The 11,053-nt window shown below is 50.5% G+C and overlaps 2 protein-coding genes across 2 annotated transcripts; one reads left to right on the forward strand and one right to left on the reverse strand.

Moving 5' to 3' along the window:
* Positions 1–58: 58 nt before the first annotated feature.
* On the forward strand, positions 59–7,791 carry FVEG_02144 (hypothetical protein). The gene is made up of 4 exons (XM_018889324.1): positions 59–775; positions 839–1,163; positions 1,218–7,171; positions 7,228–7,791. Exons 1-4 carry the CDS (start codon positions 524–526, stop codon positions 7,264–7,266), a joined length of 6,570 nt encoding a protein of 2,189 aa, XP_018745438.1. The 5' UTR covers positions 59–523; the 3' UTR covers positions 7,267–7,791.
* On the reverse strand, positions 7,454–8,832 carry FVEG_02143 (phenazine biosynthesis protein). Its single transcript, XM_018889323.1, has 2 exons — positions 8,688–8,832; positions 7,454–8,631 (listed from the first exon to the last, which is right to left on the reverse strand). Exon 2 carries the CDS (start codon positions 8,613–8,615, stop codon positions 7,680–7,682), a length of 936 nt encoding a protein of 311 aa, XP_018745437.1. The 5' UTR covers positions 8,616–8,631; positions 8,688–8,832; the 3' UTR covers positions 7,454–7,679.
* Between the last annotated feature and the right edge of the window lie 2,221 nt (positions 8,833–11,053).

Below are 11,053 nucleotides of genomic sequence, written 5' to 3' on the forward strand. Positions count from 1 at the left end.
ACGTATCGGGATTTGCCGTTCTCAAGGGCCTTGTCATTTTCAGTTACAGTACCTTGTCCTCCAAACCCAACATCGACCACCACCCACCACCTTGTGTACAGACGTTCTTGACGATATCGATACTTGCATCACCACGCGCCATAAATATTTCGGGTCTCGTTGGCTTATTTGACACCGAACCGCTACGGACTTCCCCCCACCCTGTCAGTTTGTAGCGTCTTCGGCGCCCTCCCTACGACGAACGCCGAGTACGACACGTACCTCCAACTCCACCCTCAAGTCGAGTCAGGCTCACGAGTTCCTCTCTGTTCGACTACCGTTGCACGATCGCGCAGTCTCTGCAACGTCTTGACGACCGCTGTTTGCAGCTTCATCGTGCCGCTCCCCCATGTAGGCATCTTATATACGGACTCTTCCTCCTTCACACTTCCCCGCTCGCTCGTTTTCTGAGCCCTCCGGCCTGCCACCACAACGAAAGCAGGCGCTCAACCATCTCATCTCCCTCCGCCGCGAATACAACTCCATGGTCCCACCACCTCGAGCGGGATCATTTTCGCCCAATCCTGCGCAGATACTCCAGACGGGTGCGAGCCATTCTCCTCACCCATCGCAGGCCGCCATTCTCAGTGCTGGCGCAAGCCCAAGCGCCAGCAGTCCAACGGGCACTAATTCCCTGACCAAGATCGTCGTGGCACAGGTCTATCTTCTACTCAGTACTATCAAGGAGGACAAGGACCGTGCTAAGTGGGAGCTGCAGGTTGACCAATTGAACAAGGTTTGGCTACACTATTGCTGCTGGACATATCCCAAGTTTGCTGACAATGCACCTACTTGACAGCTCATCGATGAACACGGAATGGAAGTGTTTACTAAGTACTTCACCCGGCTCGTTGCCGGCAATGCGCCCCAGATATTCCCTGGCCTCAACAGGCCCGGCACAGGCCCCAACAACTATCACATTCTTGTTGCCGAGATGCAGAAGATTTCGCACGATCCCAACCAAGCAAGTAAGATTGCTGAATCGATTGAGAGTGCCACAGAGGATATCTTCCGCGACTTTGATCTTTCTACCTTTATGGAACATTTCAAGCTCGATGCATTAGAGAAGACCATATTAGCTCTAGCCTTTAAGCTCACTTCTCGAGCAGATTTAAAGACGAAAGGTTGGTTCATGCCATTAGAAAGTTTGTCCCGGGAGTATTCTAATGTCAAGGCAGCCGACGCTATATTATCTACTAACTTCCCTTCCTTCATCGATATCCTTTCTCGATTTGACCTCGACGCCCATGCCGATCTAACCCCATCGTTTATCGCCCTGATTCTGGACCGGTTTCTCCAATATCATCCTCCGAGCTTCAATGCTTCTTCTATGCGCGAATTGGAAACACGTGTCATCAGCCGATGGATGGACCAGTCTCCCGAGCGTACACCGCCTTCCGAAATCCTCGCGGCTCTCGATCTCAGTCGAGTGCTCGCTGATAGGCCTTTCAATGGGCTAGTTCGATATATCCAAAAGACGGGCCTCGATTTCACCAGAGACGAGGAAACATGTGTCTCTTATTTACAGAACCGTCCCAGTGGCTTGCAGTTGGGCCCCGAACAAGTTTCAGCTGCGATGACCTTCACTGCCATTAGTCAAAGCCCACAGCAAGATACTGGTGTTCTGGTTGCTGCTCTCAGGAGAGTCCTACCGAAGTCATTCGACTGGATGGAGGTAATCATTCTGTTCGACCAACCATCGACTCGCGTCTCTTCTCAGCAGTTCCTTCGACTTTACCAAGCTCTCTTGCCAATTGCACAGGACTCCAAGTCTGGCTTGATAGTGGATATTCAGAGGTTATGGGGCGGCGTTTGGAGGAATCCAGAGGCTCAGCTCTCTTTTGTTAGTGCCTATGCCTCTTTAACTCCTGATCAGCTTGACGCGACGACGATTCCCGGGCTCCAGCGCAGCATTACTATTGAGGAATACGCAAACTCGCCTGAGAATGTACAAGAGCGAGCAATTGTCGCCGTCAAGCATCCGTTAATATCCGTTGCTGCTCTCTCCTCGATCTTCAATGTTGCGCTTAGTTCCATGATGGCGTCGACGAGTATCGAGGCCAAGAGGCTCTTCCAAGAAGTGGTAGTTCCGAATCTGGACATCTTCCTGGTCTCCGCATTCGAAGTACCTCGGCAGCATTGGGCCCCCATGGCCGTCGAAACACTCAGTTCTTTGTTCGAAAATTTTCTTTATAAGCGTTCGCCCCAATACGACTTTGTTCTGGATAGTGTCTGGAGGAAAGACAAGAACTGGGTCATTCAGCGCTTGGTAGACACTCATGCTGTTAAGCCGATGGACCTCCCGGTTATTCTTGAGCACGCTGTAAAGCATAACTGGCTTGACACCCTGGTGTACCAGTCAAATGGATTTGGAGTCGATTTAGCCGCTCTGGCCCATGCTGAAGGATACTTGGACTTGTCCAAGTGGGCACTGTTCAATGCTGAGCGGAGTGAAGAGATGTATAATACTCTGCTTCAGTTTTTGATGATAAAGGCCAACTTGGAGAGCCAGTTTCAGCGAGGAACTTCTGATGACTCTTCTGTTAAGAACACAACGACCCTCCAAGTTCGTACCGTATCAGCGTTACTGCGAATCCTTGAAGACTTTTCGCCCAGTCCTCCTAGGCCAGAATTGATCCTGGTTCAGCGCGCTTGCATTATTGCCTACCCCCGACTGATCAACTACGGTGAGGGTTACGACGATGTTATCGACGCCAATGGAAGGGATGGGAACCTCCTGTCTCCGACCGCCAACACCAGGATGGAGGAGCACTACAAGAAGATGTATAGTGATGAGGTACAGGTTCGCAATATAGTTGAGGTCTTAGACCGCTATAAGCATTCCAGGGATCCTCTGGATCAGGACGTTTTCGCATGCATGATCCACGGGCTCTTTGATGAGTATTCTCACTATGCCGACTATCCTCTGGAAGCTCTGGCAACAACCGCAGTTCTATTCGGTGGTATCATTTCGCATAAGCTCGTTTCAAACTTGCCCCTTCAAATTGGATTAGGCATGATTTTGGAGGCTGTTAAGGACCATTCTCCTGAAGAACCTATGTACAAGTTTGGCCTTCAGGCACTGATGCAGTTGTTCATTCGCTTCCGAGAATGGCCTGCCTTCTGCAGGCAGCTCTGTCAGATACCTGGACTCCACAACACGGAAGTTTACAAAAAGGCGGAGGAGGTTGTTCGTGAACATGACGAAGAGTTGGCCCGTGGGCGTAACGGCGCCGGAACACCTCATGGACTAGGGTTTCAAGGCGATGGTTTCCCTAATGGAAACTCGGATGAACTGGCCAATGTCGAGCGTCAAGCGCCTGCGTTTGCTGCTCTGAATGTCGATCCGCCAGCTATGGACGTTGAGTTCGAAGATCCTGACGAGGGCGCCCAGGACAAGGTCCAGTTCGTTCTCAACAATATCACCGAAGGCACACTACAGGCCATGTGTCAAGAACTTCGAGAGACCATGGAGCGCCGGCATCAACAATGGTTTGCTAGCCATCTTGTTGAGGAGCGCGCCAAGATGCAGCCAAACTACCATCATGTTTATCTCGAACTGGTCAAGCTGTTTGAAGACAAGGCTCTCTGGAGTGAGGTCCTGAGAGAGACTTACATTAGCGTGTGCCGAATGCTGAACTCGGAGGCGACCATGCAGAACTCAACGGAAAGGACTCACCTCAAAAATCTCGGAGGCTGGCTAGGTCTTTTGACTCTGGCACGAGATCGTCCTATCAAACACAAGAACATCGCCTTCAAGCAGCTTTTGATTGAGGCTCACGATACGAAGCGACTCATCGTTGTTATCCCGTTCGTATGCAAAGTTCTGACTCAAGGCGCCACATCAGCCGTTTTCAGGCCCCCGAATCCATGGCTTATGGATATCATCCATTTGCTAATTGAGCTTTATCATCATGCCGAGCTAAAACTCAATCTCAAGTTTGAGATTGAGGTCTTGTGCAAAGGTTTAAACCTTGACCACAGGAGTATCGAACCTTCGGGCGAAATTCTGAACCGACCTGTCATTGAAGAGCCGGCGGAGACCCTAGCCCCTGAACAACTAGATGCGTTTGAAAATCTATCGCTCAATGGCATCGGGTCCGGTGTGGGTGCTGGACTCTCACCTCAGGCTCTTGCGCCAACCATTCCTGACCTTGGTCCCCTGATTACTATCCCCCCAACTAATGAGATGGTTGTCAGCACTACTCGTCTTCATGAGATTGTTCGTACGGCTCTCAGTCGTGCTCTGCAAGATATAATCCAGCCTGTCGTTGATCGCTCTGTTACTATTGCCGCCATATCTACACAGCAGATGATACACAAGGACTTTGCTATAGAGCCCGACGAGAACCGTGTACGCAACTCTGCTATTAGCATGGTGAAAGCCACCGCCGGTAGCCTTGCCCTCGTTACGTCCAAAGAACCCCTTCGCGCCAACTTCACTAACTACATGCGAAACCTCTCGACCGATCTCTCTCAAGGACTCCCCGAGGGCACAATTATTATGTGTGTTAACTCAAACCTGGACTTAGCCTGCAATATCATTGAGAAGCAGGCTGAGGAAAGGGCTGTCCCCGAAATTGAGGAGATGATCGAACCGGAGCTCGAGGCTCGTCGACGGCATCGTCTTCAGAGACCTAACGATCCTTACTTCGACTCAAGCCTCAGCCGATGGGCCATGGCTATTCCTAATCCTTTCAAGTTATCCCCGAATGTTAATGGCCTCAATCCCGAACAGATGGCTATTTACGAAGATTTCGCTAGGCAGCCACGAAGCGCCACGCTTCCCACGCCTTCACATGGCCCGTCAGCATCCGATGCTACTAGATCCTTGGCCAACGAGGTGCTCCAGGACCAATTTAGTTCTATCCCTAGTATTCCGACTCCTGCGGAGACTCCCTCAATTCAGCAACATTTGGGTGCTCAGATGCAGCCCTATGCACCCCCTCATACCACTGCTAATGCAATGACTAACGGTAGATCACCCGGCTTCCAGATGGATGTTCGTAATCTAGCCGAGCGGGTCAACAAGCTACTCCAGGAACTCATGAGGGTAGCCACCGAGTCTCCCCATGAACACTTCCTGGATCTACCGCGACCATCTCCTCTTGTGGACGTTGTCGATGCACTCGTCCAGCACATCATCAAGACTTCGCAGAGCCATGAAGATTTCTCCATTTATGCTGCGGAACAAATCATTCAGCTCATTTTCTCGCAGGTTGACGACAACCTGGCTCTCGAGAGCTTAGTTCATGTTTTGGAGACGCTTAGGAAGATCGCTGGCCCTGTCCTCAACAGCCGCGTTAGAACTCTCTTCAGCCAGCAGCCTGGCTCCACCTTCTTGAGTTTACCTCTGCTCGCGGCCTTAGTTCGAACGGACCTTTTGGATTGGAGGAATATTGATCTGGCCATGTCGAAAGCACTGCAGGCACGCAAAGAGGGATCTCTTGACTTTTTGGAGCACCTGCTCGACCTCACGCTGCTCGACTCCCGTCCGATTGCTTTGTATGCCGACTTTGCCCTGACGCTGGACGCAGCTTGGTCATGGATCTCGGATGACCCCGATTCTGCCCCTGGGCAACGCATCAAGTCAAAGCTCACCAACTCTGGTCTGACACGGCCGACTCACGCTGACAGTCAGGCTCTCCAACACGAACAGATAGAATATGTTTTCGACGAATGGATCCATCTTTGCCGCAACCACAATGCTTCTGAGAAGGCTGTCACGGTGTTCGTGCAGCAGCTGCACGCCAAAGGGGTTATGCAGAACAGGGATGACCTCTTTGTCTTCATCCGTGTCACCATCGACCTGTCGATTGAGCGCTTCGACTACATTGTCCACAGTGGTTCCCTTGCCGATGCCTATGTCATGGTAGATGCCCTTGCTAAGCTCATTGCAACGTTCATCGGTATGGGCTTTGAGCCAACATCTACTCGTCCCGCATTTATCGACTCAGTGCTTTCACTTATTGAGCTCATTCTTGTCAACCACCATGTTAAGCGCGGAGAGCAGCTGAGCCAGCGCGTTTTCTTCAGATTACTGTCAATGCTCTTTTACGAAATTCAGGGGATTTCAGAGAGCCTGGCTGAGGATGAGCGTCGTGAAATTCTTCTGAGGATCGCTCGGCGACTGTTCAAAATCAACCCCTTATATGTTCCCGGCTTCGTTTACGGCTGGATGTCTCTCGTTCAGCACCGTGCTTTCATGCCAGCAATTCTACAGCTGCCCAACGGTGTTGGCTGGGGCCCCTTTTCCGACCTGCTTTGCCAGTTGCTGGACACTCTCGGTGATCAGTTGAAGGTTTTCGAGGTATCCAACGTTGCCAAAGACATTTACCGGGCTTGCTTCAAGCTGCTCGTCATTCTACAGCACGACTTCCCCGAATTTGTCGTGGCCAATCACGCCAAGCTTTGCTCGAGCATTCCACCTCATTGCACGCAGCTCATTAACGCTGTACTGGCTGCAAATCCCCAGCAGAGCCCTAGATTTAACGAGCTTGGTGGTAAGATCCAGTTCGACGATATGCGCCTCTTTGCCGGTCTTATGAATGAGGCCAGCGTGACACTTCAGTCTCGCAGTCTTCTCAAGGTCCTAGACCAAGCACTTCAGAGTGGACCAAATGAAGATATCGTTGCCAACATCACCCACGCCATGACACATGACACTCCAAAGGCATCTACTTACGGCCATGTGCCTGTCGTCGCCAACACCAGCGTTATTGACGCTGTCGTTCTATATATCGGACACCGTGCTGTAGAGAAGGCAACACAAACTGGCACAGACCTGTCCCTGACTGGTGACGAGAATGAAGTATCACTTCTTTCTCTGATCATTCATGAACTCCCTGCCGAGGCCAGATATTATATCCTTGTCAGCCTAGTCAACCAACTTCGATATCCCAGCGCCCACACTGCTTTCTTCAGCCAGGCGCTCCTTTCCATCTTTGCCAAGGATCTCGGCGATCCAGAGGAAGATGAATTCCGCGAGGACATCACCCGAGTGCTGCTTGAGCGACTGGTTAGTTTCTGGCCTCAACCATGGGGTCTGCTGTACACTGTTGTGGAGCTTGTGAAGAATGAAGACAAGTATGGATTCTTCAAACTTCCTTTCATCGATGACGAGAGTCATGAGGTCAGTCAGATATTCGCCTGCTGTTAACATGGGCCGGGTACTAATGTTGTTTCTAGGTTGCCAAAAAGTTTGCAGACGTGCTTCAACGAGCTTAGGTCGCGGGTCATAGCCACACCGCGATGGAATGAATAGGACTGGGTAAAACGTCACAAGGAGGAATCTATAGGAGAAACGTATTTTATTATCGGTGGAACTCTTGGTTTTTGACGGTGCATCATTATGAGAGAGGCACGGGGCGTTAGGTCCAAAAAGAATTCAGAATTATAGAGGCGCAAGTGTTACTATGGCCCTGGGGCAGACTCGTCTGGGGGGGCGAGGATGTTTCCAGGCCGATATCACATTGCAGTAATACTGTATCACTGTACGATAGTCGTCACGATGTTGTCGGAAGAACATACCAGGCGCATGATTGGTTTCGGAACACTGCCCCTTTGATCAAATACGTGATAACGATTGGGTCCCAGGTTTATAGAGCAGTTCGGAAGAGGCAATATGCTATCTCTCTCGATTAGATGGTGACATGACCACGCATTACTGAAGTAGCTGTTCCTGAGAGTTTGACCGTGGCGATCTTGGACTCTTTTACATCAACGTCAACTACAATATTACTCTCCCTGCCCATCTCAACACCCTGGTCAATCTCATATCTGAAGTTATGGTCACCTAGGCTCGACTGTTGAAGCGAAAGGTAGCTAGAGAGAGCGCTTGCAGCACTGCCTGTGGCAGGATCTTCCATGGATGCTTCCATCATTCTCGAGCGGATAGAATAGACTGTTGTGCCGTCGTCTTCACGCTGGCCATTGACAACATAGTAGTACTTTAGCAAGAGACCGTTTTGCCAGCCGTCGTCAAGAAGTTCGTCCACAGACAAGTTTACCCCGCTCATCTCAACTTTGGCCAGATGCTCAAGGTCCGGGAGTTTGATGAGCGCAAAGGTCATGCCATTGACGATACTGAATAGCGGGGCCTGGAGCTCGGGTTCGCGTATCGCAGGGTCCTGGGATATTTGGGCAGCGACCGGGGCAGATAGATCGGCAAGAGTCTTCCTGTGACGACGAACATTGTGCGGGATAGCGGCTTGGATATAACCAGGGCGGGTCTGGGTGAGAGAAATTGGGCCAGCCTTGGTAACGACGGTATCGACACCATGGGGGATGAGGGTGACAGCGGCGCCGATAGTTGGGTGCCCAGCAAAGGGGATCTCTGTGTCGACTGTAAAAATGTCGATCACTCGGCGGGTGACATCACTGTCGACATCGGTATCGGGACGGGGTTCGTGGATAAAAACGGTTTCTGATAGATTGAATTCGAGGGCAATTCTTTGTTTTTGTTCTTGCGTAGGCTCTGGTAAATTTCTATCTGCGGGAATCGTGACAACGGCTAGGGGATTTCCTCGATATCGAGTGTTTGTGAAGACGTCGAGAGTAACAAAGGGAAGCTCCATGGTTAAGGTTTGGTGGCTTTCAGCTGTGGAATTAGCTTCAGTATGACCAAGCAGATCTGATAGATTAGGTACGAGGTAACTGGACACAGGAACAGCAGACGGCCTGAGCTTGTGAATCTCGATAGCAGGAGCTTGCTTGCTTTGGTGTTTGGTAAAAGTATTGTATGACGACGATGGAGGGGGGAAGATTGTGGTGTGGTGTGGTGTGGTGGGGTGGGGTCGATTGACAGGATGGAAAAGTAAAAAATGACTCGGGGTTCTCTCAGGTGAGTTTGAGTTTACGGGGTTGGGTATAGGGTAGGTCAATTTCTCACAATGGAGATGGGCTACCCGTTTTCGGCACGCCCATTGCACTTATTTAGGTAAGGCACAAGTTCACCAATGTAAGGAAGCGCGAAGTGGAACAAAGACGGGGATTCCCAATTGACCAATCATATAATAAGGATTCCTTAGCGTTGTCGTCGACCTGCCCGACAAGACGGCTGCGGCGGCCTGAGGCAAGGAGTACGAGGTCTGCAAGGCGCCAAGACACAACGAGTTGGACGAACGACGGGACTTGCAAGGAAATGAGAGAGGGAGGCTTTTCGTAGGCTGGTTTTCGAACGATCTACGGCCTAAGTCTTGCCATGACTTCATGGCGGAGAGGACATGAGCAGGGTACACCAAGGAAATGAGACAGATTCTGGCTTTGAGAGACAGCGTTATGTAGGTATGTAGTCACAGACTTGACTTACAGCTCAATGTGGCCGGCAATTGCAACAACACAGGTCAGCAAAACCATCGAACGATGTTGAACAGGGAATTAACCCGGTCACGGCTGTGATCAAGACAAGAAGAAGCTTGGAGCCTTGGGCAAGGCAAGGTCTAGGCGTAAGTGGAGAGCATCCATGTTAGCGGCAGACGCTTGTCGCAGCGGGCGCCGCAAGGGGCAGAGCTAGAGATGCATCATTGGATGACCCACCTCGTGGCATGCAGCTGTGAAGTGACATTCAACCACCGCCGTTCTCTGCTCTTCAGTCAGGTCAGTGTAGGGTAAATCCACATGGCGATCCTCGAAAGGTTGGATCATCAGCAGGCGATTCGTGCACTCGAAGGATGATGACGCAGCATCTGTACGCCGAGGTGCTGGAACTGTCAGTGGTGGATAATAAATGGAGGCTCTGTAAGTCGTGTAAGAGAATTGGATGGAGGTTATTGGTGGTGGGATCTGACCAGATCTAGTTCAGGGGGTTCAGGACTCCGTAGGCTGAGAGACATTGAGCGAGGTGAGGTGAGGTGGTCAAAGTTCCATTTGCAAGGGCAGGATATCGCAATCGAACATCGGTAATCAAGATCAATGGTATACATAAGGTAGTGAACATGGTATTGTGACAAATAAAGCAAAATTCGGACTTCGTATTGCTGCGTAACATTTTCTGTTCTCAGTCACCTACAAAAAAGACGAGACTCTGAGAAAGAAAGCCTCGGCCGGGGACGGCGAAGTGAAACCCACTCACTACATGTATCATGAGCAAAAGAGAGATGATGAAATAGAAATGTCGCTATTGGCTGCCGAGTCCAATACTGTATGTATGTACGGAGTACCTTACCATTGAAGAGTGCAGTGTCATGTAACTTACACATCGTTTGCTTGCTAGCCGTGGACTCGGCCTCAGGCACAGTTATTACCGTCAATTTTAGGAAATAGGTCACTTGTTGAATTGCCATGGGCGACGGATGAATGGACTCAATGGAGTCGACTCAAGGAGCCAGACCAGGGGTTCGAGATTCAAAAGAGGGCCTCGCCACGGTCTTGGGCAGACTCTTTGATGATTCGGCCCACTCGTCATCTCCATTGACTTCAATATGGGTACGTAACTTGCTCTACTGTACATATTCTGTATGTATAGTACCGAGGACGAGATTAGAAATTACACAGGGCCTCTTTTCCGATTATTTATTAACGCTTGCTAGGGATTGATTGATTGTCTCGTACAGCATAAGCGCGTCGAGAGAGAATGCGGTGTAAGAATATGGTTGCACGAAGCAAACATGTATGCAGTCTTGGTGCAGTCTTGATGCAGTCTTGATGCAGTCTGATGCAGTTGCAGATGCGGTGTGATGTGTAGGGGAAAAAAAAGGTCGCGGTCCAGGGTATGTCTTGACACGCAGTTCAAGGTATTAGCCATCCAATCCAATGCAATGCCTGTCGATACCTGAGCTCAAATCCACGGTCATTCTCGGGCGTTCCCCAAAAAAAGATTTCAGGGTCCTCCGAGAACGCACTAAACCAACTAACAAACATCGACCCGAAGTGGCCCGGGTCCCAAAAAAACCGCGGATGAGGCGGAAAAACAAGAGTCCATCATTCCATCATCAACGAGGCGAGGCTACCTATGTATTAGTGAGAGGAGGCTGTTACAGTGGCCCAATTACAGTCGCCGCAATGCAGCTAGACC

The sequence above is a fragment of the Fusarium verticillioides genome, chromosome 6 (assembly GCF_000149555.1).
Source record: "Fusarium verticillioides 7600 chromosome 6, whole genome shotgun sequence".
Classification (NCBI taxonomy): Eukaryota; Fungi; Ascomycota; class Sordariomycetes; order Hypocreales; family Nectriaceae; genus Fusarium; species Fusarium verticillioides.

Coding starts and splice junctions, on each gene's coding strand:
- FVEG_02143 (XM_018889323.1), bottom strand. CDS start 8,615: ATGGAGCTTCCCTTTGTTACTCTCGACGTCTTCACAAACACTCGATAT.
- FVEG_02144 (XM_018889324.1), top strand. CDS start 524: ATGGTCCCACCACCTCGAGCGGGATCATTTTCGCCCAATCCTGCGCAG. Junction 1,164..1,217: donor AGCAGATTTAAAGACGAAAG/GTTGGTTCATGC, acceptor ATGTCAAGGCAG/CCGACGCTATATTATCTACT. Junction 7,172..7,227: donor TCGATGACGAGAGTCATGAG/GTCAGTCAGATA, acceptor TGTTGTTTCTAG/GTTGCCAAAAAGTTTGCAGA.